A 27,244-nucleotide genomic window follows, 5' to 3' on the forward strand; every position below is an offset into this window, starting at 1 on the left:
TCCAATTTGGAAAGAATTTAATTAACAAAATAAAGCAGAGGACGTGGTCCAGGAGGGGCTCTGGGAGGAGCCCCCGAGGCCGCTGCCCACCCAGCCCCAGGCCTGTCCCAGCAGAACCGGCCTCGAGCAGCAGCCGCTCTGCACGTGCGCCTGGTATGTACAGGCAGTGACAGCCACACGCCTATACTTGTTGGAAGTGGCCTCTAGCTGGCTGTCCTGGGCTGGCTTGGCACATTCATGCATGCAAAGCAAGGAGGTTTCAAGGGCTTCATCAGTTAATTTTGGCAAAAGGAGAAAACAAACAAAAAGCTAAAACTCAGAGCAGGGTTAAAAGCCACTGAAGTGAAAACCATGTATTTCTTAACAGCACGGAACAGGACTACAGCTACAATCTTTTTTTGTCTTTTAAAGTCTCTGCCATCCTCTCCCCCAGCTCAGGTCAAAGTCCATAGCAGCATAACACGAAGCCCTGTCAGCCAGCGCTCTCTGCTTGGGGCCGGGGCTCACAGGTCAGGGTCAGTCCGTCCGGAGAACCATGGGTGGGTGCTCGCTGTCCTCCTCCAGCCGCAGGGCGCTGGCGTCCTCCTCCACACACGCACCGCCCGCCGCGCCCAGCTCGTCCCCGTGGGCTGCAAAGAGATGGCGGTCAGCTCGGGGCCAGGGCAGGCACGCACGGCCCAGCAGCCATGCCGGAGGCCCACGTGGCCCGAATCGCCATCTGTCTCCTGACTGACGGGCTTTTTGCAGCCTTAGGTAGCTCAATATGTAGTCACTTGTTTTCCAAAATTCTTAATTTTCAAAAAGATGTCAGCTGAGTGCATAGGGGCTTCCCGATGGGCAGGTCGTTCATTTCCTGGCGAGCACTTCTCAAACCGGTTAGGTGAGAGGCTCAAAAACAACTCCGCGAGACACTCGCGTTTCCTCTCGCTGAAAGGCACTCCACCGAGAGAGCAGCGGGGAGCGAAGACAGCCTCACCCATGAGCAAAGCGGTGGGGCCGCCCCGGGAAGGCAGGCTGCCTTTTTGCGGGGAAGACAGCTCCCAGAAGGTGAGCAGCCAGGCCAGTCTGGCCCCTGCCCGCCCTCCTCCCAGGGCCCCAGGGCTGAGGGTTCCATGCAAGCCTGCGGTCCCATCAAACAGGCAGGCGGGAAAAGACCCAGGACACACACTGGGCAGTTGCAGATGGAGCACAATATGTAGGGAACAGGCCGCAAGCCAGGGCACACAGCACTTGCACCCAAAGGAGCCTTGGCCATGGCTGTTCTTCTTCAGAAAGAAAAGGAACGAAGTCAGCCTTCAGGGACCCCGGCGGGGCTCCGTGAGAGGGCGGCCCCGCCCCTCCCCAGCACAGGGTGGCGGGGCGCTCTGACCAGGGGAGCAGCGCAGAGCGTGGGGCGGTCCCGGCGCGACTCGCCACCCGGGCCTGCCTCGCAGCCTTACCGAGTCTCGTCGGAGAGGCAGGCGTGTGAGTACCTTTGGCGACGGCCGCGCTGTACGTCTGTGTTACAAGGGGGCAGTCGTGAGAGGCCGAGTCCAAGATTTCATTGGTTGTCTCCATGCTACCATCCAACCTGGGGGCAGCGCAGAGAAACCCACCATGAGCACAGCCACAGGGCACTGGCCTTGTCTCGGGGCGGAGGCAGAGGCTGCTCCCCAGGACACGTGCCCGCCTGTAACCACAGCAACTGCGTACCTATTCCCCTGAATATGGGAAGTCTAATGAAAAACTTTATACCTGGTGAGACGATCTTATTTCATTTGAGATTGATGATCAGAAAAAGAATTCACTATAAAAAATATTCCCCAGTTCCCCCGCAAAGTATTACTGCATTGTTATAATTGTTGGATTAAAAAATAAGCAAAAGAGGAAAATCAAATCGCTGTTTCCCTTTTGACAAATATTAACCCCTCCTTCCAAAGAGACAATCTTGTCTCACAGGGAGAGCAGCTCCCAAAAAAGTGCCCTACACGGTGGCTGAGAGCATGTGATGATCCCTTTCTTGCAACACCCTCAGCCCATCATCGCTGACCCCTAGGGAGGGGCCCGGACCCCACCCCAGAAGGGCGGGTGCAGCAGTGGCCGCCCCCCTCCAGTGTCCGCCCGGCAGCTGGCCGGGGACGCTGGCGGGTGGGCGTCTGTCCACAAGGCGAGGCTCCCTGCAGGCATGGCCACGCCGGACTGCGCCCCGTGTGTCGCTGGCTTTCAAGGAAGCACACACACAAGGCAGGTGCTGGCGGAGACGGCCCAGGCAGAGAGGCCCTGAGGCGGCAGCGGCTGGGAGAGGCCCACTTACTTGTGCTGCTTCATCAGGGTGCACTCGCCCCCCTCCTGGGGGTCTAGGTTGTACATGTACAGGTACCCGTCGGCAGCTCCCACCAGCAGCCGGGGGATCTTCTGGATCCTAGAAGGAACGAGCAGCAGCCTCACCGCGGGACGGCGGCTGTCACAGAGCCCTTACGAGACCGGCGGCCTCGTCTGAGGGAGCCCTCCCCTCAGAGGGCCAGCACGGGTTTGGTTCCGCGAGCGTGACAAGCTGCGCGTGCACAGGCCACAGAGCGCACCCCCGGCCACAGCGCGGCATGCTGACGCCCGCGGCGAGCAGGTGGGTCGCCGTCTCCTGGCCCCTGGGACTAAGGGTGGGCAATTTCACAAGATTTTTTCAGCTATGCCAGTCAGCTGAAAACGTGAAAAACTTTATAAATTCTAGCATCACAGAGAGGTGCTATCCTACAGTTTTCACAGCTACACACGGACGATGCCGGTGCGGGCCTCGGGCCCTGGTGGCTCTGCGGCCCGTTCTGCAGCCCTGGGGTGAAACGCGGGCACTCTCCCCCTGCACTGACTCGGTGGCGTTTTCTGTTCACACTCCCTCAACACTCAGCAGACACAGAAAGAGGGAGCCCTGCTGGCGTGAGCGCGCTACAGAGGGAGCACGCACACCTGCGGCTCCCTGTGCCCCTCGCCACCTCCCCTCAGCCACGCCTCGGTGCCCGCAGTTACTTCTCCTCGGGCTGCGGGGATTGTCAGGGGCCACACGGTCCGTGCCTCTGGGCCTGCCGGGGCGAGGGGGAGGGGCCGCCCGCCCCTACTCACGTGGCGAGGGCACAGATGTTTTTGTGGCCACAGAAGGGCAGGCGGACTGTGGCAAAGGCTCTGCCCTGGTTGAACATTTCTGTTACTTGGGAAGGCAAGTAGCTGGTGGAGGCCATGAGCACCTTCCCGAAGTACCCGGTCCAGGTGGTGGGCTCCTCCTGAGGTCTGGAAGAAGGGCGGGTCATCGGGCGTGGGACTCAGCGTTCGCTGAGAACCGCGTCCCACCCACCGAGACAAGGGCCAGCCCTGACACCTGGAGAGAAGCCTCCCCCGCTCCAGGAGAAAGGGGCGCAGAAACCACGGCCTCGGCCAGGGCCATGCCCCCCGAGTGGCGAGACAGAGAGCGGCAACGAGTTGTGGCAACGTGGGGGCGTAGAGGCCAAATTCATGACCCGCCCCGGGTGTGTTTAGCAGGAAGTCTCTAAACACCTTACAAGCACCCATTTCAAACTGTTACTTTCCCACAGCCCAGTTTTGTGGGTGCTGACCCTGCACGCATTCCTAAGGCACCGTAAATGCTCCCTGGAATAAGACGGTACAAACAACACTGGCCCCAGGGGGCTGCGCTGACATTGTGAGAGAAAACGTAAGCAGCGCCCCATTCACCACGCACGTCGGCTGCTTGAGATGCAACGCGCCGCCAGGCGGGCAGGGACCCGGGCTCCCCGCACGGGCAGCGCGCCCAGGCCGGCCCCTGTGCCTAAGGGACGCGTGGAGAGGCGGACGCCTGCACTGCCCAGGGGACAGCCATCGTCAACCCCATGCGAACCTCCCGCTCAGCACCTCCCCCGAGGAGGAGGTCACCTGGCGGGGCCAAGTCCCTTCTACTGCCACGTATGGATCTGGCGTCACTTATTCTAGAGCCAGAGCGGGGTCTTTCCTGGCAGAGATGTCAGAAGGCAGGACACGTCTGTGCGCACGTTGTCACCTGGTCAGCGTACACTGGACAAAGTGCTCTCCTGCTTTTTAAACAATCGAATCTTTGCAACTCACTTTTCCTTCACAGTCTCGAGCTTGAAGATGTGCACTGTCTCGGTGTTGCTGGAGGCGGAGAGGAACATGCCGTCCATGCTGAAGGCCAGGCAGCAGATGCTCACGCACCTGCGGGCGAGAAGAGGCCGCTGCACTGCTGCCCCGGGCCAGGCCGCCCGCCGCCTTCCCGAGGGGCTTCTGACCAGCGCGACAGAGGGGAGACGTTCCCTAACAGCCACACTGGGGGTCGCTGGCAGCTTTCTCCATCCTCTCTAGTCATTGTCTCAAAAAATATTTTGAGAAAAATGTTTGAAAGGTACTATCAGGTAAGAGCAATTCATATGTTCCTAAAAATCCAATTTTAACTTAAATTACAGCAATTCTTAACACGCAGAGGGTCGATGGGCCACGCTGATAGTTTAACAGAGTAAAACATTCAGTATTCAACACACTGAGTCTCTATAGCATGTTGTGAAAATCACTATAAAAATCCTAAAAGCCAGACCCTCGCAGTTCCTCCCAGTCCTGGAAACACGCCGGGCCATGCCCGAGGCCCCAGCACTTCAGTGCGGGCCCCGCAGAGCGGCTGCCAGGCAGCCAGGGCGGTGCTCGCCCCTGGGCACACTGGCTGCAGGCAGGGAGCGTGAGGACCGGAGGGGGCGGGGCTACGGGGCAGAGGGGCCCTTCCACTGGAGTGAAAGGCCTCCTGGGGGACACCTGCTGCCGATGGGGGGGGGGGGGGGGTCCAGGAGTCGGCCAGGTCACCGATGGGCCAGCCCAAGCACAGAAGGCAGCGCATTCGAGACCCCTGGGGGGAGGGGGGTGTGTCCGTGCATATGTGTTTAGAGCGAGGAGAAGGGAGGGAGGAAGAGGAAGAGAAACAATAAGTGCGAGAGATACGTTGATTGGTGGCCTCCTGGACACCCCCAACGGGGGACCTGGCCCACAACCCAGGCCTGTGCCCTGACTGGGAATCGCACCAGCGACCTTCTGGTTCACAGGCCGGCGCTCGGATTGAGGTCAGGTCCCCAGTTAGGGGCGCGCAAGAGGCAAACGATGGATGTATCTCTTGTACACAGATATGTCTCTGTCTCTTTCTCCCTCCATTCCCCTTGCTCTAAAAATGAATAAATGAAATCTTAAAAACAAAACAAAACAAACACAACAAAACAGCCAGAGTCATTTGCTGGGGTGAAAGGGACTGGGTCACAGTTTCCAGAGAAGAGAGCAAGGACAGGAGCCTGCTAGGCGGGTCGGAAGCCCTCAGCCGCCACCACGGAGCCGGCCGAGGAGGGCACGCCGCCCGGGGCCCGGCTCTGCGGGTTCTTCCACTCCCCTATCTGGCCATCGCTCCGTGTCCAGGTGGGATTCCGGGCAAATAAAACCCAGCTTGCTTTAAAAAATGTCCCTTGACCTCCCATGACTGTACGGCTGAGCTGAAGACACCCACTGTTTACCTGGGTGCTCAGTATTCACGTCCCACCTGTTGGTCACAAAGAACATAAAACTGAAATTCAAAGAGAAGCCACGCATCCCGCTTTGGAGATTCATGTACTTTACCTCTTAACTCCTCTCCGGAACTCAAAGAGTTTCTGTCCCTCTGGAATGGAAAATACCCTAATCACGGTCCCCTGTGACAGGGAAAAGGGAGGAAAAAAGGATTTCAGCTGAGTGGAAATAGACTTTCTTCCGGTCGGCTTGCCCACGGCCCACGTGGCGGCGTGGGCCGCCCCCGCGGGCTCCCCGCACAGCGCCCGCACAGCGCCCGCCCAGCTTCTGGCCGCAGGCACAGCAGGACGCCCTTCCCCAGGCCCACACACCGCTCGTTCTAACACTGGTGGCTGAAGTCAAACATGGAATATACTCGCTTTAGTCCTTCTAAGTCATTTCAAGTTCAAACTATTAAACACAAACCCTTCGGGCACGCACCCCACATTGGAAAGCACTCCCTAACTGACGGCCCGAAGAAGCGCAAGGTTCCACTAACGTCCTTTCTCGCCACTTTGAGTTACAGATCGAAGGAGCTGATGAGCTGGAAGTGTTACTTAGCTGCTTAAACAGGAAACTGTCCAAACCTACACAACAGTAAGGCCCAGGTTAAGAAAACTCCTAAGACAGAAGGAAACGCGAGTAAGTGGCAAGCTACAGCGCCTCCCTGCATGGACGTGGAACTTGTTGAGGATGCCTGCTCTCCTCCTGCCCTCTACCTCCAGCCTCCTGACACACGCACAGGCCTGTGGGTAGGCAGGCGGGACTCGGCACCTGGGAGAGCTGGAGAGAGACACCCGCCCCGAAGTGACACCGAACGGCGCTTCCGCCACTGAGGCAGCAAAGGGAGTCCGAGAGCCACCGCACCACAGTGGCACAGAGGGCAAGGCTGGCAGGACTCGGGCGCTGCGCAGCCACCAGAGATGCGGCTGCAGGTCAGCAACAGCGGCTCCTTTCGAAAGACAGTGGTTCTCTCCAGTGGGAAGGACACTGAGTTCATAATTCTTGAGAATTAGAGGGAGAAACAATGCATTCACATACAAAAACCACCATGGCAAAAACTCTGCCTTCTGTAGCCTCAACTTCTCCATGTATCTATATAGGTATGTTTACGTCTGATGGCACACCCGCTGTGTAATACTAAGCAATGACGAGCCGAAGGCAGACGGAGCCCTGCAGTCGGGGGGGCCCGCACCCCCAAGGGGCCACTGGTGGTCTAATCCTACCACCCAGAGGATTCTGTTTAAACGCAAATCAAGAGTTTGCTTTTTATAGCCCAGAAGAGATTGTTCTATTTTTACTGGCCTTGAAATTCCAAAAAGCGCTTTCGCGTCTTCCTAAGACCTAATAAAAACAGGACTCCGATTCATCAGGGGTCACGAGCCTCACGGCCATTTATCTCCAGGCTCCCAAGGGAAAAGGTAAGGCCAAGGTGGTCTGGGAACAGCCTAGCAGAGTCCAAGTGCAAAGTCGGCTTGGAGCCTAAGCCCCTTGTGTCCACCCAGCTGGTTGACCCCTGGGAAAGTTACCCCGCCTCTGAGCTCGCCACGCGAGACAGAGAAACATCCACCCTCATCAGGGGACCCAATAAGGCGACGGGTATGAGAGTCCAGGGCAATTCATGGCACCAGTGACCCGTGCATGGCAGCGTCGCTGGTGTGGAAGCGGGGTGGGAGTGTCCAGGACAGGACGGTGCAGGGGAGCTGGTGCAGGGAGCCGACTTCAGGTCCTCAGTGCAGGAGCACTGGGGCGGTATTAGGCGGCAGGTGACTGAGGAGCGGGTCCAGTGCTCAGAAGAGAGCAACAGCCAGGAGAACAAATGGAGTCCCAAGAGAAGACAGAGAAGAGGATTTTTGAGGAGAGAGGAAAAGCAAAAGAAGCAGACGAGGGCCCTCTGGTGTCGGGGGGAGGGGCTGCGCGCAGAGGTCTGCACAGAAGGGACCGTCCACACCTGCTCTCGCGCAGACAGGCCATGTCCTTTGGACCCACAAATTTTTCCCACTGGCCTCGCTTCATAATTAGAGATGCATGTAACAGACTTAATGTAAGACTTTAGTACACTACTGTCTGTAATCTAAATGTTATTAACACATTTATATATTAGCACATTATCCTAGTATATTCTAAATATTGGAAACAATATAAATGTCCCAAAAGAACACAGTTTTAAGGAATCACAGCTGAGTATTTTACAGCCATTTAGACACCTAATGTGTAAAAACACGGTAAGAGTGTTTTTAATTTAAGGAAATGCGGTGGTATGCCGAGTGGGGAGAGCTACATGTGCCATAGGATCACAACTTTGCTACACGAACAGAGAAGGCAGGCGGCGGCTCTGGGGAGACCCGCCTCACTGCTCCTCCAAGCCTCTCCCCTCGACATCCTCCCCGCCCCCCAGCGCAGGCCGTGTGCTCACGTCCCACGCCGTGGTGAGTGGGTGGCTGCGCGGGGCGCCTCCCTGAGCTGCTCTGTGCACTGGCAGGCACAGGAGCCCGTGGGTCGGCCCGGCTCTGTGAGCAGTGCTGGGGTCTGCCGGGGCCTCCAGACCGGCTCTCCGCGGGGCCTGGCAGCCTTACCTTCTCGGAAGCAGTGGCGAGCTTGGTTCCGCTGGCGTCGAAGGCCAGAGCGGCTAAAGGACTGTCGTGAGCCGGGATCATGTTGGCAGCTCTCTGGAAGGAAGAACCAGTCAAACGTGACTACCACTCTGTCCACTCACACACCAAGTCCACCTGGTTTACTAGGGTGGGGACCAAGGAAATGTGCTCAAAACTTGAAAAAAGTGAAGCAACTTATCCTGAGGGTCTGGTGGTTTCTCTGCCCCTCCCAGCAGGTGCCCTGGGGAGGGACTAGTGCCGGGTGTGGCCGGAGGCAGAGTTGCCCCGGCCAGCGGCAGCACCGCATCCAAGGACACCGGAGGCCAGGGGCCCCAGGGCCCTCGGGGCAGCAGCCAGGCTCCGCGGAGCTCGCAAGCCCCGGAGACCCTCACCAGGTTGATGGTGTCGAAGACCTGCACTTCTCCGATGGTGGCGCTGCCGGGGTAGGCCAGGTAGCAGTTGTCGTTGTTGATGGACAGTGCACACAGGCCTGAGGACACAGCGAGCACAGCGCAGGGTTAGGGCCGGTGGGCACCTCTGCAGTGTTAGAGAACTCACTCAACGAGGAGTGTGGAAGTTAGAGCTCTGACTGCTGGGGCTGTAGGTTCCCCCCTTCACCCCATGACAGCAGGGCCCTAAAGCAGATGAAAGGCCTCTGGCTGGAAGTTACCAGTGACCTCAAACTGGGAGCTGAGCAAACCTGTGATTGATGTGGTCGCACAACCAGCGTCAGAAGGAAGGGGGCCTGGTTTAAGGTCAGGACATTTGGAATCTGCCCCCTCCAGAGGAACCTGAGACCTCCGGAGGAAACAAGCCTCTCACCCCAGCCCCCTTTACCCGGGAGACTCCGGCAAACAGGGCTGGCCCTCGCCACTCACTCACCGGCTGGGTTTGGGGGCGTCTCCCTGATGGTGTGCAGCACCTTCATGTCCCGGATGTTGTGTATGTACAGGGACTCTTCCAGGCACACGACGAGCCTCTGGGAGACAGAGACGGGGGAGAACTTGAAACCAGGCAGGAAGAGCGAGCCGACCATGGTGCGCTCCCAGCCTTCAGCCGGCGGGCTTCTGGGTCGAGACGCTTTGCGTTCCTTCCAGACACCACGGAGGCTGGGTGCGCGCGCAGAGGACGCTGGCGTGGCCAGCAGGCTCTCCCCAGCACCCTGCTCCTCGCCCACCAGGGAGGCGGTGTCCGGGGCCAGGGTGCCTGTGCAGTGACTGTTTCTGCCACTTGTACTAGGACACCTGAGGATGTGACTTGGTTCCACGTCACAGAAACTGGGCAGCGACCTCTAAAAAAAGCATGTTTTGTTTTGTTTTGTTTTGTTTTGTCTGTCTCTCATCCCGCACTGCCCACTGCTCATGAAAACTAAATGGAGCGCCTCGGACAGGTTGGGCAGTTAAAGACCTGCTGCTAGCCGCGGCGCGGCACGATGAAGGCAAAGGCCTATGGGCTCTTCAAAGTGTAAAATTTCATTCCGCGCCCAGACAGCTGTGCAGGCGTCTCCGTTCTTGCTGCTGAGATGGAGGTACTTGTAGTGGTGCCTCCAGGGCACAAATGCTGTACGTTAGCTGGGACCAGAATGCACACGTGTGTTTTAAGTTTAAAAGAGGTTCAACATGTTATGCCTTGTAGCTTCTCATTCTAACCAAGTTTTGCAGTTAACAGACCAATTCCCAGTGTCAGCCAGGTCGGCAGGCCTCCGCTGTGACCACGTCACCCAGTCACCGCGTTTCAGAGTCCACGCCTGCTGGTTACGTCACACACGGTCCACGCTCACTGCTGACTCAGCCTTCCCTGCACAGAGCCCTGCGCTGCCAACAGCAAGCGCGGGAGGGCCGAAGACAGCACTGCGTGTTGTGCGCGAGCACAACCGTGAGTATCCCGCGAGATCAGCTCCGGTGCTAGTCACCTGTTCACACTCTGCAGCCCATACTCTTTTGAGTTTTGGGGAGGACATAAAAAAAGTAGTAAATATGACATCCTAAGAAATTAACAGTTTAAAATAAGAAGGTAGCCCTGGCTGGTGTGGCTCAGTGGACTGAGCGCCAGCTCCAAACCAAAGGGTCACTGGTTTGACTCCCAGTCAGGACACAGGCCTGGGTTGCAGGCCAGGTCCCCAGTAAGGGGCGCGTGAGAGGTAATCTCACACCGATGTTTCTCTCCCTCTCTTTCTCCCTCCCTTCCCCTCTCTAAAAGTAAATAAATAAAATCTTAAAAAAAATAAAAAAGATGATAAACTATGATTCAATCCTAAGGATGACTATAAGGACATACACTTAGCCTTCCTACATCACTGACAAGTCTTACAAACTATGACCGCAAGCGAAACAAAGAGTAAGAACCCCGTTTTACCCCAGGCCTACAGACGGGCGCGGAGGGGAGCTCCTACACGCCTCACCCGGGCCCCACGGAACCACGTTATCCAAGGACCAGCGGCACAGAGACACGCAGGCCTTGGGAGGATGAGTAAAATAACATGGCAGAAAGCAAGGCATTCATCGAGATTGGCGGGACGAGAGCAAAAGAAAGGAGAAAACTGGGTTGAGGCAGGAGGGCGTCAGGGGGAAGAGGCTGAGGCGAGCAGGCGCTCGGACCAGAGGGCGAAGAGGACAGACGTGCTGGCAGAGGCCCCTCAGCTCCGTCCCAGAGGCGCTGCCAGAGGCTCTGGAACAGCAGCAGCAGCCAAAGCCACCCTGAAACCCCGAGACAAAGGGCAGAGCCCGTCCGATTCAAAGGAGAGGGCCACTCACCTGCCTGTTCAGCTTCACCGCCAGTATCGTGTTGGAGTAGCTGTAGTTGCAGATCTCTGTTCCTTTCTTAAAGTGGCAAACTTTTAGCTTCCGAGGAGCTTTGAGGCTGACGATGGCCACCAAGCTGCTTGAGAACAATCTTTCTACAATGCACACGTCTTCCGTGTCAGCTGCAAGTAGAAAAAGTATCCATGTATCCACATCCACAGGCACGATCTGTGTGCATGCGCGCGCGCGTGCACACACACACACGCACACGCACACACACGCACATGCACACACACGTGGGCCTAAGAGATGATTACGGAAAGCAGAGCAGCTGGGCTGGCGGGGCTCCATGGGCTGCGCGCCGCCTATGAACCGAGAGGTCGCAGTTCGATTCCCAGCCAGGGTGCAGGCCTGGGTTGGGGGCCAGGTTCCCAGCAGGGGGCATGTGCGAGGCAACCAATCCATGTATCACTCACACACTGATGTTTCCCTCCCTTTTTCCCTCTTTCTCTAAAAATAAATAAATAAAATCCTTAAAAAAAGAAAAAAAGAACTAAAAAAAAAAAAAAAAAAAAAGGAATTGTAAAGGAAAAAAAGAAAAAAAAAAAAAAAGGCAAAGCACTATGCGGCCACACAGTGGGTGTCTGGTGACAGGGCCAGGCTGCGGGGACAGTCCCAGAGCAGCACCGCCGGTGAAGCAGAGCCGCAGGGCAGACAGACCAGAGTCCAATCCGCCACCCAGGAGCGAGGGACAAACCACCCTCAGGGCCTCCCTGCCAGGAAGGCCCCTGGCCGCACGGAGGGCCGCTCTCCACGCGGGTGCCACGGCCGCAGCAGCCTCGCAACGCCCTGTCAGAGGGCGGTCCCCTAGCTCCCGTCCCGCCTCGCCCGGGCCACTCCCTCCCTGGGGGTCAGCCGCCCGCTGGCGCTCCGGACGTGGTCTGCACTGTGAGCTCTGAGGACAGAGGCCTCCCTGGCCCTCACCACAGCCCTGTCATACAAGAGGCCACCAAGTAGTCTCTGAATGGCTTACGCTCTAGTCTTGCTTCCCGCACACGTGGAAACGGACGACAGCTGTCCCGCAGCCCTTCAGGAGGGCCTTGCCGGGGCCGCGCTCTTCCCCGGCGCTCCCCGCTCCCTGCTCCAGAGGGGCCCCTACCCAGAGGACCGGATGAAACCCCACGTGCAGACAGCATCTCACACAGAGAGTGGCAGGTACAGTGGGCCCTCCACAGACAGTACTTCGACCCCTCCCCACTGACTGCCTACACCCCCGTCTCTCCTAATTACCCTGGGTAAGTTCAGGTCTGGACGCAAAGAGAACTCCGGAGCGTGAGACGATCCCACAGAGTCTGGACTGTGCCCACGTGCGGCCCGCGCAGCTGGGATGTTGGAGGGCGGCGGTGCAGGCGGTGCGCGCGCGCCCGCCCCGCCACTCAGCGACGCCCTCCAGGCTGAGCTCTGCCCCAAGGCAGTCCCAGGCATAGTCCCCACAGACAGTTCTGCCGACAGTAAATGACTCTAAAATCGGCCAGAGGACCCAGAACATCCAAGGCCATCTTGAAAAAGAACAAAGTGGAAGGGCTTATGCCACGTGACTTCAGAGCTTAGTATATAAAGCTACAGTAAACGAGACAGTGTGTTACTGATGTAAAGACTGACAAATAACCAATGGGAAAGAACAAAGACCAGAAGTAGACCCACACTTAAAAGGGTTGTTTTAAGCACCAAAGCAATCCAACGAAGGAGGAAAAATCTTTTTGACAAAAGGCTAGACAGGAATCCATCAGGGAAAAAATTGGCCTTGACACCTCACGCCATACACCAAAATTAATTCGAGATGGATCGTTAAACTAAACAGAAAAGCTGAAACTACAAAACTTTCAAAGAAAATATTGGAAAATATCTTAAAGACATGACAGTAGGCAAAGGTTTCTTAGCAAGGAAACAGCAAGAATCATAAATGGGGGGGAAAAACACAAATCAGACTTCATCAAAATTCAACATGTTTGCTCAAAAGACAAGCCAAGCCACTGAGAGGGAAAAACGTTTCCAAGGTCTTATCTGACAAAGACTGGCACCCAGAACATCTAACAACTCTGACAACTCAATAATAAAAGACAAACAACCCAATTTACAAAGGGACAAAAGATCTGAGCAGACATGTCACAAAAGACATACAAACGGCTAACAAGAACACAAAAGTGCCTGATACCACTAGCCACTGGGGAAATTCAGGCTAAAACCTCGTCATACACACTCAGAGCGGCCACCAATCAAAAGACCGGTGACACCGGTGAGGCTGCAGAGCACGAGACCCTCACACAGCATCAGAGGGGACGCGGAACGGGACAGTCACTGAGGAGACTCCAGTGGCCCCTTACAGAATGAATCCCGTGTTCTATGCCTAGATATTTACTCAAATAAAATGTAAGTCCACAAAGAAGCTGTACGAGACTCTTCCTAGCAGCTTTATTCCTGACAGTGAAAACTGGAAAAGCCCACGGGCCAGAGATCGGAGGCTCCGCCGTACAGCCACACGCAGCCGAGCCTCGAGCAAGCCAGGCCTGGGGAGGGCGCCGAACCCCTCGGAGCAGAAAACCCGAGCGCATGCGGACTCCAGAACCATGACTGCCCCTGGTAACCGCAGGGGTTGGTGCCAGGACCCCCACGACACCAGGATCCTCGGACGCTCAAGCCCCTACGTAGGGTGGCACAGGTCCGTACGCAGCTGGCCTGTGTCCACAGATGGAGAACAGCACAGGTATTTATCAGAAACTGTGTGCATGTGGACCCAAATGGCTCCAACCCACACTGTTCAAGGGGCGATGGAGACATGCAACAACATGGGTGAATTTCAGAAACATTACGTTGAAAGAACCCTCATATGAGTGTACGTGCTGCGTTTACATGACATTCTAGAACAGGCAAACTTAAACACATACCAGAGAAAACCCAGACACCTGCCTCCTAGCGGGTGGGTGGGAGCTGGGGCACAAGGGAACTTTCTGGAGTGACGGCGACAGGAGTTCAGGTCACACAGATGCAGGCCAACTGTCCAAACTCACAGGACGTTTACTTAAAATCTGTCCATTCCACCCTGGCGGGCATGGCTCAGTGGACTGAGTGTCGGCCTGCGCACGGAAAGGTCATGGGTTCGATTCCCAGTCAGGGCACCTGCCAGGGTTGTGGGCCAGGTCCCCGGTAAGAGGTGTGTGAGAGGCAACTGATCTTTTTGTTTCTCTCTTGCACATTGATGCTTCTCCCTCTCTTCCCCTCTCTCTAGAAATGAATAAATAAAACCTTAAAAAAAATCTTTATATTCCCTTATATGTAAATATTATCCCCCTCCAAAAAGACCACAGCACTGAACTCCAGATAGCAGTGTTCGCACTGGGGCACTTACGGGTGAGCCTACTGAGGAAAGTAAAGAACTCACGGGCAGGGACTTTGGGCCCTTCTCCCAGCCAATGGTCAGCTTGAAAAATTTTTTGAAATTTTAGTGAAGAGAAGGAGACGGGAGCTCTCTCAGAATTTTAAAAACAGGACGTGTGTGTGGTGGCAGCAAAGCTCCTTCAGCTGCACATACCCATTAAAGAGAGCAGCACGGCGACCCCCACACCCGTACGCCTGCCCTCCTGGACTGGACAGACATCAACTTTCTGCCATTTAGCTTCCCCTGTTTTCTTCTTTCCTGGCGTTTCAGAGAAGGCCGCCACCCTGACTGTTCACCTGTTGATTTGTCAATAAGCCCCTCTGCGTGGTAAGAAGAGAGGAAAAATGTATCTCCCAGCCTGTGAGTGGAAGCGAAGGCCCATCGCAGTCCACTGCAGGTGAACGACGCGTTCCGTGCGAAACCCAGCGGCCCAGAGGAGGGCGCCCTGCGGCAGGGCCCCTTCCCGGCGCTCAGGAGCCTCACTGGGGAGACAGGGGCCTTCGGACCTGCGGGAGCTCAGGACCTCAGGACAACGAAAAGGCCTAAACAAGGTCAAACAGCAAACGGCGAACAGCAATCCAGAGGGATACTTGCAACCGCTGGCACATGGCTCACTGGCTTTTAATCAGTAAGAGACGAGTAATCCAACAGAAAAACAGGCGAAGAAAAGAAACAAGCAGTTAAAAAAGAGCAAGAGTTCACTTTGGTTAGGATTTAAGGAATGTAAAAAAGACAACAAACATGTTTCCTCTCTCAGGCGCACCCTGCAAGAATATCTTTGACAAGGCCCGTGTGGCAGGAAGCAAGGAGACAGGTCTCAGGGCACCAATAAAAACTACCCTTTTTAAGGGCAACTTGGCAACACCTACCAACTGTAAAGTGTTTATCTGTTGATTTTTCTCTCCAACAACTGGACTCATGAGTGGGCAAAAGAAGGGTGCTCACCCAGCAATTCCACTCCTACAGGTTATCTGTCTACTTGAGAGAAACAAGAATGTGTCTGCACAGTAACTGGGGTCCCCGTGTTCATGGCAGCAGGATTCACAAGAGTCAAAAAGAGGAGACCCCCAAATGTCCACCACAGAGCACGCTCTGCCCACCCAACGTGATGTCGCCGGGCCACAAAGCAGCCGCGGAGCACTGACGCCCGCTCCGCCACGGGCGACGCTGCAGACTCGACAAGGCGGTGGGGCCCGCGGGCACGGCCCTGCCTATCTGAAGGGTCCAGGGCCCGGACCCGCCGAATCTGCCCAGGGAGAGGGCAGATTAGTGCTGGCCTGGGGTGAGGGGGGCGGCGGGCGGGCGGTGGCTGCCCAGGGCCTCCGGGTTTCTCCAAGGGAACGATAAAAAGGTTTTAAAATTAGATTATGGTAGGCAGTACAAGTTAAAAAATATACTAAAACCCACTGAATTGTACATTTAAAACAAGTGATTTTTACAGCGTATAAATGACATCTCAAAAAGCTGTTAAAAAATACCCATACAGGCAGACTATTGCAGAAATGCAAAATTCTGACCAACATATTAAGAGCTGATGGAAGACGTGCAGGGCAGCAGGGACAGAGGGCGGAGGTGAGGCGTCAGGGCGGCCCCCGGCCTGCACAGAGCCCACAGCCTGGGGCCAAGGCGCGCGCTGCGGGGGGCCTCGCAGCCCGCGGGTTTCCCTGGGGAGATGCTGGTAGGTTTCACCAGGTTTCCAAAGGAGCCGGGGACCAGAAAAAGGCCCAGGCCACTGCTGTCTGGAGCTAACACATTTTTGTCACTACTTAAGGAGTGACACAGAAAGAGCCACCGGACTCCGTAAGCCCTACCGACCAGGGTGCCTAGGCCCCCCAGGAACACGCCTCTCACAGGGCAGCACCCCCCACCCGTCGCTGGCGGTTCAGGCGCCTCACTCCCGGCTGCACGACCTCAAGGGGCTCTTCCACATCACCCGCCTCACCACACTCCCCCGCGAGGTCTCCCTGCACGGACACACCCGGGACCCGTGTCCCCAGCCGTCGCTCCCGCTGCGGCGGCGGACACAGCCTCCCGTGAGGCGATGGCGCACGATGCATCAGGCAGGCACGGAGGGCGCTGCAATCAGAGGAGAGCAGGAGAAACAAGGCCGCGCGCCGGCCGTTACGGAGGACGGCCCGTTAGCAGGACCCCAGTGCCAGGAAACACTCAGGCCGCCGGGTGCCGGGGCCCCGAAGGGACGTGCCGAGAGCGCGGTCGTCCGCTACCACAGATGTGAGCGGAGAGGCCACCGCGGCTTCTCCTGTGCACGACCCATCACTGCACATCTCACCGAGACCGACAGCCCAACCGGCGCCCAGCCTGTCGCCTCAGGACGGCGCCAGAGAGCACCGCTTCTCCAGCCCTCGCGAGGACGACAGCGGCCCGCAAAGGCGACGGTGCCTGTTTCTTGACAGGCGTCTCCGGGGACGTGTCCATCAGGAAGTGGCCTGGGGCCACCTCTGCTGAGGCGAGAGACAGCCTGCTCAGGGTCAGTGCCAGAACTGATGCCTCACACGGTGTGTTTCCCCAGCTCGGAAATGTGTGAAGCGCGAGGGTGCACGGTACAGGATCTCAGAAAGCCCTTCCTTCTGACTCTGGTATTTCACAAATGATACATCTACATCCTTTATCTGCGTTGCCTAGCAGGGCAGGACTTCGCCGCAGCAGCGCTTCAGGGAAGGGAGGGCAGGATGCGCACACGGAAGGCCACATGGAGGGAGGTGAACGGCGCCCACAAATAGCCCAACACTGGGCAGAGAGATGGGAGCTCTCGCAACGCCTCCTGTAAGTTTGAAATTACAATATAGACAGTACGTGTACACACACACACACACACACACACACCCCACAGACCTCCCCGCCCCGCCCACGGCTGCGGGGCAAAGGTTTTCTCGCCGAGTAAACAAAAGAAGAGGCAGTTGTCAGTCTCTCCCCAAGCCCAGCTCTGGCTCGTCCTTTCTGTAAAAGCAACGGGGACCCTGAGAGCAGGGGCCCGAATTTAGGACGATGGCCACGAGCTATGAGGAAGGAGCCAAAGCGCAGCCCAGGCTAAAATTTGTGCCATTGAGTACTATTCTTTGTTCTGAGTCTATTTGTAGAAAAACGCCAGAAAACAATCTTGACTTGGCAGCTAATCTATTTCTAAGAGAAATTCTTTTCTGTAGCTCAATAAAAGTATGTGAAAGAGGAAAGGTGGATCAAGTTCTAGGACCAAAAGAATTGAATAGCTTCCACTTAAGGCGCTAACCCCAAAAAGTCTACGCCCATTTCATCCCCTATTTTTAAGGGCCAGAGCGCACCAAGAACAAAGGAATCACCAGGGTGGTGGGTAAATTCCCAGGCTTTTAACAACGCTACCAAGGCAACACATTTTGTTTCATCAAAAACATTTGCAAAGCGAGGGGCCAAAAACCAGTAAACACATTTCAAGGAAACAGATTGGCCATTAAGCTGACTCAGTGGAGGAAGAGCGGGGGCCAGGTGCTCTTACAGCCTTTATAAGCGCCGGGTCTCCAGGTCGGGGGAGACTCTGTGGGTTTCAGGACGGATAACTCGTCACCACTGTGACAGGACAGCAGCACGACCCGGGCCCTCGCCTGGGCCAGACTCAGGAGGTGCTCGCCACGCGACTGCCCGAGGGCATCCTCCCCGCGGACATGCCCTGCAGGGCGCAGTCCGGTGTGGGGCCGGGGAAGGCAGCCAGCCGGGGCGTTTTGGAAACCCCAGCACCCCCCGGAGATGGGCAAGCGCGCTTGTTCACAGCTCTGCTATCACCCAGATTGCACCTCCCAGCCACACGCCAGGGCAAGGGCTTCTTTAGAAGATGCGGTGAGCATCAGGAGGCCCGTCTGAGGACAGGAAAAACAAAAGCTGAGGCAGCAGCGGGAGCTGGGCGTCAGACACTGCCTGCAGAGTTCTCCTTCCCTGCCGCCTCCCCACACGGGGCTAGGTGCTGCCTTCGGGGCAGCGACAGACAAGGGACCTGCCGGGGAAAGGCAGACACACTCTGCCGAGGGACGTGAAGGAGCCCCTGTGGGCTCACCTGGGAGGCGGCCAGGGCCTGTGAGCAGGCCTGGGGGGCTCTGACCTGCTGGTGGGCCACGGGACCGCCGCCGCTTCAAGTAACCGGCACAGAGAACCGAACTCCCCTGGTGTCCTCCTCTGATGCTAACAGGGGTGGTATTTCTGTCTGTGTTTGCCTGTGTCCCCTGCCTAACACCACACAGAAAACTGCTTGTTTTTGCCTCCTTCCATGTAAATGTGTCATGAGAGGAGGAGGAACTGTCACCGCTGCCATCTCCACCAACAAACACGGCTGGCACACGCAGGTCCTCAACAACCGTTTACAGAGTGGCTGACCAAGGACAAACACGAGCTGTCTAACCACATTTAAAAATGCTGTGTGCGTGGGAGGAGCGGGGGCGGGGGGGCCTGGGCCTGCCCCTGCCTGGTTGCGGGAGCGGCCGCGCACACGGAAGCGGTGGAAGCGGCGCAGGCGGGCGGGCAGGCAGTAAGTCGCACCGGGACCAGCAGGAAGCCGACGCTCACGCCCCCCCAACAGTTCCCCGTTGCCTCTGACAGGCTGGTTGCTCCAAGGCCAGAGGCGACAACCTTACAGAAACCAAACCGCTCCTGGGGGCGCTGTAAAGTGTTCGGCTTTCCCCAAGTCCCGTGTGACAGGAACCCGAAGGGTTCGCATGGCATGGAAAACGGGCAGAAATGACAGAATGAAACTTGTAGTATGATACCTTGCATTGAAAGAACAACCCATAAAACAAGTGTTTCTCTGTGTACATTTATAAGTATGCAAATTAACAGAAAAAGACCTGGGGGACACACAAATTGTTCTCAGCTGCCACTGTCAGTGGACTGAGGTAGAGAACTGGTCAGGGGCCCCGGGTTTAACCATAGTGTCTGGATTTAAGAATGCATATCAATTCAAATTCAAATTGTCTATTTTTTTTTTTAAGAGGGGGAAAAATAAAGCAAACACTTACTGCATTCATAGATCTGTTCCAGCTTATCCACAGAAGAAAGGGAGAAAAATTTATAACCGGACTTACTACCAACAGCTAGGGACCTGCAAAAAAGCCAAATTCAGAAATAAGAGCTGATACGTGTAGACAGTGATAATGCACAAACTAGCGCCACGTTACCGAAGGGCAGCCACTCTCTCTCACACACGTTAGCGGGCACTGCTGCAGGTGGCCTGCGCCGGGGGGCGGTGGCTGGGTGGGGAGAGGCCGGTGGCACAGCGGACGGCACGCCCCACAGCCAGGGAAGGGTGCAGGGCCGTAAAATAAAGGCAGACACCACTCTTACTTAAAACAAGGCTTTAAAGGTACATTTGACATATAATAAAATATTCAGCCCCAAGTTTATGACCCCCTCCAAACCACGGGGTTTCTCAGGAGACCTGACACACGGTCGGGGACACGGGAGAGCCCAAGTTCAGGAGCTAACACTCTAGGCAAACACACCTGCCTGGCCCAGGAGCGCCTGCACCGCTGCACTTCCACACGGCCTGGGCGAACGTGGCCCCGTCACTGCTGAGCGGCCGGGCAGCAGGCTAGGGACAAAGCGGCCGGAGGCTCACCGCGGGCCTGGCGCCGGAAGGCCACACAGCTGGCCGGGGAAGAAAAGGCCAGGGCTCCGTCTCCGCCCCCCATCCCGCCGTCCCAGCACCGCCGCTGCTGCCCCTGCTGCCGGAGGCCTGGACGGCCGCCAGCGCGCCCCGGGTCCCCTCCACGGCCGCGCTGGGGCACCGAACGAAGCATTTCCTCACCAGCAGACCACTGCTCTCCAGAATGTGACTGAGCAAGGGAAGTGAGAAGCACAGCCTTCAGAAACAGAGGATGAACAGCAAGTGGCAGGTCATGCAAAGAATCTGATCTGGGGACCGTTTGCACATCTAGTGCCTGGGAGAACAGGAGAACAGCTGGAGGCAGAAGATAAACCGGAAGACAGACACCTCGAAGACGCGCACTGCACATCGTTGAGAATGTCACTGCTAGAAGCCTGAGATTGCCAGCCTCTCTCTCACACACACAGAAGGAACATACAGTTGGCCCCTGAACAAGGTGGGGGTTAGAGGCACCCGTCCCTGCACAGTCAAAAACCTGTTTATAATTTCTGACTCCCCCAAAACTCAGCCGCCCCTTGGTACGAGGGTGGGGGTGGAAGGGAACTGGTTCCAGGACCCGCACAGGTACCAAAACCCACAGATACTCAGTCCCTTACATTAAACGGTGCAGGACAGCACACACATCCATGGCTGTTTGGATCGTGGATGTGAAACCCAGGGATACCGAGGGCCGGCTGCGTGTTTACTGTGTTGAAAAATTCCACATATAAGTGGACAGCGCAGTTCAAACCCACGTTGTTCAAGGGGTGACTGTACTTCAAGAACAGAGCTGCTTAAGTACCCTTAAATTTTGTAATTGCAATTGGCTTATTTTATACATATAAACAAAACTTTCTACCAGCTTATATCATTTTTCTTTGCAAAAATACTTCACTATACTGAATTAATTATATCAACGAAGTTATTGTTACTTGTAAATATTTTTTAAAAAGTAAAGGAACCAACAAAATACAATAACCAAGAAGGCTAAAAATAAAACAAAATCTCAGTACTCCACAACTTTTGGGAAATTGGTGTCTAGGAAAATGTTTTGCAGTTAACTAAAGGTTACTATTTTCAGCATCAAAGTCTTTCCTTCCACTGTTGCTGATTTGGAAAAAAGTCATTCCTGTACTATATGCTTTCCTGTGTTCTTAACACAGGGGATGGCAAATTCTGCGCATTCTGCTGGACTCCCATAGAAAACGACGGACTCTCCCACCATAACCCCCTGACCCTCTCAGACCCCACAAGGAGTTCAGGCTCTTGTGTACCTACATCAAACGGCTACATTGTGGTGCTGAGTTTATAAAAATATTTTCTACCTTTTGTTTTGTTGACAGGTGTCACTTTTCCTTGTGACCCTACCATCAACAGACCCCCATTCTCTAATTTCTTGTTGACTTAGAAACCAAATCACCAAGCTTATCAGTATTATACCTAAAATAAGCCTCTTCCATGGGCAAAATAATGAGTTTTAATTAACAAGAACCTGAATTTTGATCTATCCAGGTTCTCAGAGGTGCTCCAAACAGGTGGCATTTATTAAAACTGGGCCCTGCTGATCAAACAGCAGAACTCTGATGTCCTGGCTAGATATTCAGAAACCGACTTAGGATAGTAAATGCCTTCGCCAGAATGTTCACTGCATGGTTTACTCAACAACTGTGCATCCCACTCAGTAAGAAATGTAAACAAAAATAGTCCAATTATTCCCTGACACGTACATATGGTACAGTACTATATATATATATTGTCAATAAAGGTAGACAGTTTTAAACGGTGGTATCACACATGAAGAGGTCTGATACTTTTCAGCTCACATGCCCCTCGGGGAGACTCTGCTTTTAGTAATTAATTAATCCCTCAGGAGTCACCTGACCCTACAGCGGCACATTAAGGGGAGAGGGATAGTAACAGCAATAGGTAATCTTACTCCCCAATAAGTGCTCATGTGGTGAGTGTTTTTAAGGTAATACAATGGATATCTTTTACTGACAAAGGGCCGACTAGCAAACCGCAACAGACAAAAGGGTCTATTCACTTCGCCCCGCATCTCACCGTCCGCTCCTGCCGTCCGCCGCGCCTGGTGTCCAGACCCAGAGACCCTGTCGCACCTCCTGAGACAGGCCCAGGGCGGACGGCGACTGCTCCTGAGACGCGGGCTGAGCACCCCTCCCCCCACTGCACCCTGGGCCCCCTGGGGCACGGCGGGGTCAGCCAGGTTGGTCCCCTCCTCTTCCCACTTGCAATCTAGGACCCGCCGTCCTTCACCACTCGTGGCTTCCCAAGTTTTGGTGCTGCGCGTCCTTTCTCATTCTCCCTGTGTGACAGGGTTTAAGTCTTTTAAAACATCTTTTTGACATTTTAGTAGCGTTTTGGAAGGGAGCCAAAATAAATGCTTGTGTTTGGTCCACCAAAACCGCAAGCCTCTGTCACTGACCTTAATTAACTCCTTTTTCTTTGCTCCTCCCTCATCCCAACGCCCAGCCCCTAAAGGCTCTCCCTTGTCAGTATCTTCTTTGTTAAGAGGCGGGAAGTTTCAGGGTTAAGCGGAGATGCTCCACACCCAGGAAAAGGACCCCGGCTGGCGGGCCCCGCCGCCCCACACAGCGAGCTCATGGCCACCCAGGCCCCTGTGGGGCTCCCGAAGCAGGGCTGGTCCCTTCCTCCCAGACTGAGCCCTTCTCTGACCCGCCTCCCGTGATGTTATTTACTGTCGTTCGCCAGAACCCAAACCGGAGACTTGGGGGTAACCTTAACTCCTCCCTCACAGGCATCACGTCTCCAGCGGGTCACACCAAGTCCCGACAGCTGACCTGCCCCCTTTCCCCGGGCCACCCCTGTGGGGCAACAGCCTCCTCAGTGGTTGTCCTGCCCTCCTCAAACACACCCTCTGCATCTTGAAGGGTGAAGGGTCCTTAAAACCATCTCCTCCTAAGTCCCCCAATTCGCTGATGAGGAAAAGGCAGACAGAAGCGACCTACCCAGAATAATAACCGTCAACTAGAAGAAACTTAGCTGAAGGAAGCCATAAACTCAGACAAGTCTCCTTCTCGTTTCTATGCCCGTAACTTTTCTGGACACTCACAACGTCAGCTCTACAAACGGAGGACTTGCAAAGGCAAGCTCTTTCTTCAGTCCACCCCTTTTGCTAATGCTGCTTAAAACGCACATCGCCAATCGCTTCCCTCAGATGGATGGAATGGTGCCCAGCGGGGGAGTCAGTCCCTGCCGTTTCCATGTGAGAGTCACGTGGTGCTCTGCTGCTTATGAGTGTGTTACCTTCCATTCCAAAAAGCCAAAACTCCTCCAATACAAGCTTTCCAAAGTGTTACTTTCAGACACTAGGAGGGGAACTACCAGGTACGAGCAAGACGACGGAGACGAGCTGCTCTTCGTGCCTTTTTCACTGGTCTAGTTAAAAAACAAAACCAAAAACAAATAAAGCTTATTTACACTTTTAGGATAAGAATCATAGGAAAAAAGCCATTACCAGTACGAGAAGAAAGGCAGGGCAGAGCCTGGTATGCGAGAGACCGTCTGCTGTTCAGCACCGCGGGACAACGTCCACGTCTTCTATTAAGCGAAATGGCTCCCAGACTTTCTCACTAAACAGAGTGAACGTGGAACCTAGACCAACTTTCTTTGTCTTGCAAAAAACTGTGTTCCTCTATCGAAGTAAGTTCTGGAGAGAGGCAGCGAGGGGAAGGTGCATGCTGTCAACTGTTCCTCAGGACCTGACATTGAGTTTCTCTCTGAAGTGTAGATTTAAAACCAGTGATAGTCATTACAGTCAGTAAACTTTTTTGTATAATCCTAACTTGCTATCCCTTATAATTTACCTTCATACTATTATCAAGGCCTCTCTGGCAAGTGAAGATTATAAAACAGATATTTTCTCTCGAACTAATAACTTCAGGCCTCCCAGAGGGGGAGGGAAGCACCCGACCTCTGATGGGGGAAAAGGCCAGAGAGAGCGACATCATTCTAGTATATAAGAAAATTTTTGAAAAACCTACAAAATCGATGAATTTCTTTCTCAAAATGTATTAATTTTTTAAGAGAGAGAGAAAGTGGAGGGGAGAGAGACATCAATTTGTTGTTCCTCTTATTTACGCCTTTACTGGTTCTTCCATGTGCCCTGAGGGGGAACCGAACCCGCAACCTGGGCGTACATGGAGGACACGCTAACGAACCAAGCGACCAGCCTGGGCTTATTGTGCAGGGAGTGCAGCGCCCACTGCAGTAATAACTGCGGGCGCGCTTGGTTGTGCTTGGTTTCCTTTCAGTACAAACGATGTGGAGTGAAAACCTGAGAGAGGTAGGAAACGTTTTAGAAATCTCTAATTCATACAAGACATGCACCCATCAAGCTACCATTTCTTACTGGTCTCAAACGCTAAGGGCTTAAAAACTGCATCACCGCTGGTCTGAAATGTCCCACTCCCGGCCCTGATTAACATAATATAATCCACCCCCATGATAACCACCTGCAACAGGTTGTCCGAATTGTTTTGTTTTTTTTTGCGGCACTGGCTTTTGCTCACTTAGATCATGATGGTATTTGGTTAATTTCATCTTTGAGGATTGTGACAGTCTGATTTCTAAGTTCACTCCCCTCAAAACCCCACTCTGCAGGTAGAGTAAGCAGCGTGGCAGAGCGGAAAGAACGTGGACGAGGACCCAGGACCCAGACGCCAGTCCTGCGCCCACGGCACTGCTGAGCGACCCTCAGACCCAGGAACCTTCCTGAAGGTGGGCTTCCTCACCTGCGGTTGGGGGGGAACCTGCTCCCTTCCCACCCTCCATGGAGCCCCGCTGCGGGCCACCGACCTGGGGCTGGCCAGTCCACAATCAGGTTTTGTTCTTCCTGTTTATTTAACTTATTTTTTAAGTTACATTTTTTGGGGTGACACTGGCTAATAAGATTACACAGGTTTCCAGTGCACCTTTCTACGATGTACGACCTGTATATTGCATTGTGTGCCCGCCACCCAAAGTCAAGCCATTCTACGTCACCTACCATGGGGCCTACCCTCAAGCTTTAATTTAAAAAAATTCTCGTCGGCTACTTTGCCCCAATTACACTCAACCACTAACAACTCAACCAACTACTCCTCTGCAAGCCAGCGACCCACTCCCCCTCCTTGCATCACTTCCTCTTACTCACTTCCCAAGATGGCTCTCCTGCCTTCCAGTCCCACAACTCATCCTTCCTGCTCCCCAAGCCTCATCGGGCAACTACCCTCACAGGCCAGGGAGACGCGTCCGCGGCACCGGCCTCAGGCCCACGTGGGTCCGGCCCACGGCGCTCCAGGCCCCGGGCTGGCCGCAGGCAGGCGGCCCGGCCCGCTCCCGAGGGGCCCAGACCCCACCGGCACTTCTGTCGCTCACCGTCCCCCCTCCCCGGCTCAGTTTCTCCCCAGGTCGGAGGCTGGGGTTATTGCTAAGTGTGTTTCTTGCTGGGAGAGAACATCAAAGTTTCCTGCCAAAAAGAACAGCGAGACATGGAAGAAAATAAAGAAAAGCGGGGAAAAGGAGCCCTAGGATGAGGAGGAAACCAGGAGACGCGCCCGAAGAGGAGAAAGAATGGGGCAGAACGGGGCTGGCGGGGCACGAGGAAGGAACCCACTCCCACCGGGGGCAGAGGCGGCGAGGCAACAGGTCAGGCCACAAAGTGCGGCCCAACTTTGTGAGAAATGGGGACAAAAGAGAGAGCCTTCCAGTCGGTGGGCGAAATCCCTCCTCACCTCCATCACCCATCACTCTTCCCGCCCAGAGCCCGCCGCTCCAGGGCAGAGCCCGGCGCGTCCCTGAGGAGGGCGCCCCTCCCGCTGCGCCCCGGGCCCACGGCAGGGACGAGCCCGCCCTCCCGCCCCGGATCCCGGCCCCGACCCCTAGCCGTTCCCCCTCCCAGCCCCGGCCTTCCGACCCCGGCCCCGGCCTTACGTGACGTCCTGGTTGAAGTTGGCGAAGAGCAGCTGGCCGGCGCCGGCCTCTCCGCTCTGACTGGCCAGGTTCATGGTGGGCGCGCGGCGGGCGGGTGGGCCCGGCCGGGGGCTCGCGCGCGGGACAGGGGTCGCGTGCGCTCAGGGTCGGCGCCGGGCCCCGCTCGCCACCTGGGCCGCCGCAGCTCGCTGCCCGAGGATCAATCGCCGCCTCATCCCGTCCCCGCTCTTGTTTATGCTCCGGAGCCGGGGCGCCGTGCGCGCCTGCGCGTCCCGCCCCTTCGCCGCACGGGCCCCTTACGGCGCAGGCGTGCTGCGGAGGTCCCGCCTCTTCACCTCTGGCCTGGACCGGTGTTCCGGTGGAACACGCGCAAGCGTGGGGACGCTCAGGGGGCGCGCTGGACAGGGCTTGTGGGCGTGTCGAGCGCCGCGCATGCGCACTAGAAAGAGTAGGCGTCGGTACATTCCCATCATTTCAGTAATATTAAAAGGCCCGCCATGTGCCAATCATTGTGCTACATTCTTAGGTGCTTTGTCTTGTATGATGTTTTGTCGACTCTGCGTAGAGACTATTGCATTCCCATTTTACATATTTGAAAACTGAGCCTCAAATATTAACCCGTTCGCTAAGTGTTAGCCTCGAGACTGGAAACCCGTTTCTCCAAGGCCTATGCTTTCTGGGGTCTAGGAGAGGATTCCACTTTACATTTATTCATTCGTTCAGTAATATCTAGGGAGCACCTTCTGTGTGAGCTACACAGGCCTCCTCCTTTCCCTCAGAGAACTTACTCTGTGTGTGTGTGTGTGTGTGTGCGCGCGCGCTTAAACACAAATACAAAGCGGAGCACGGTAAGCACATAAGGAGGCCGTTTAACCTGGACTTATCGGGTAGGGGCTGTGCAGGCAGAAGAACATGGGCAGTCACACGTAAACGTATAGCTACACATACGCAAGTGGCCATATAGCCCACCATTGAAATCAAGATACAGGGCAGGAGCCATGTCTTAATGGTTCTGTTGTCAGTTGGCACAGTTTTGTTTTGTTTTGTTTTAAGGTTTTATTTATTTATTTTCAGAGAGAGGAGAAGAGAGGGACAAAGAGAGGGTGAGAAACATGGGTGTGTGAAAGTTTGATCGGTTGCCTCTCGCGCACCCCCCCCCCCCCAACCCAGGCATGTGCTCTGACTGAGAATCCAACTGGTGACCTTAGAGTTCGTAGGCTGGTGCTCAGGCCACTGAGGCACACCCGCCAGGGCAACACATTTTCCATGGACTGTTATTAGTGAGCAAAGGCACATGAAGAGGTGCCCGAGTAAATCCCCTGGGTTCTAAAAACGCTCCTTGACT

The 27,244-nt window shown here is 55.3% G+C and overlaps 1 protein-coding gene across 2 annotated transcripts; it reads right to left on the bottom strand.

Annotated features, from left to right (window-relative positions):
- Nucleotides 1-26,165, bottom strand: WIPI2 (WD repeat domain, phosphoinositide interacting 2). Of its 2 annotated transcripts, none has more exons than XM_054572018.1 (12): nt 25,900-26,165; nt 19,322-19,404; nt 10,901-11,070; nt 9,030-9,126; nt 8,540-8,637; nt 8,130-8,222; nt 5,626-5,696; nt 4,087-4,194; nt 3,094-3,258; nt 2,294-2,401; nt 1,473-1,570; nt 1-629 (listed from the first exon to the last, which is right to left on the bottom strand). In XM_054572018.1, exons 1-12 carry the CDS (start codon nt 25,971-25,973, stop codon nt 517-519), a joined length of 1,278 nt encoding a protein of 425 aa, XP_054427993.1. In that variant the 5' UTR covers nt 25,974-26,165; the 3' UTR covers nt 1-516. The 2 variants fall into 2 exon arrangements, with proteins under 2 accessions (XP_054427993.1, XP_054427910.1); XM_054571935.1 differs by having other exon boundaries at nt 1,440-1,570.
- Between the last annotated feature and the right edge of the window lie 1,079 nt (nt 26,166-27,244).

This window comes from Pteronotus mesoamericanus, unplaced genomic scaffold, assembly GCF_021234165.1.
Source record: "Pteronotus mesoamericanus isolate MK-2021 breed Mesoamerican mustached bat unplaced genomic scaffold, CSHL_Meso_final contig_1, whole genome shotgun sequence".
Classification (NCBI taxonomy): Eukaryota; Metazoa; Chordata; class Mammalia; order Chiroptera; family Mormoopidae; genus Pteronotus; species Pteronotus mesoamericanus.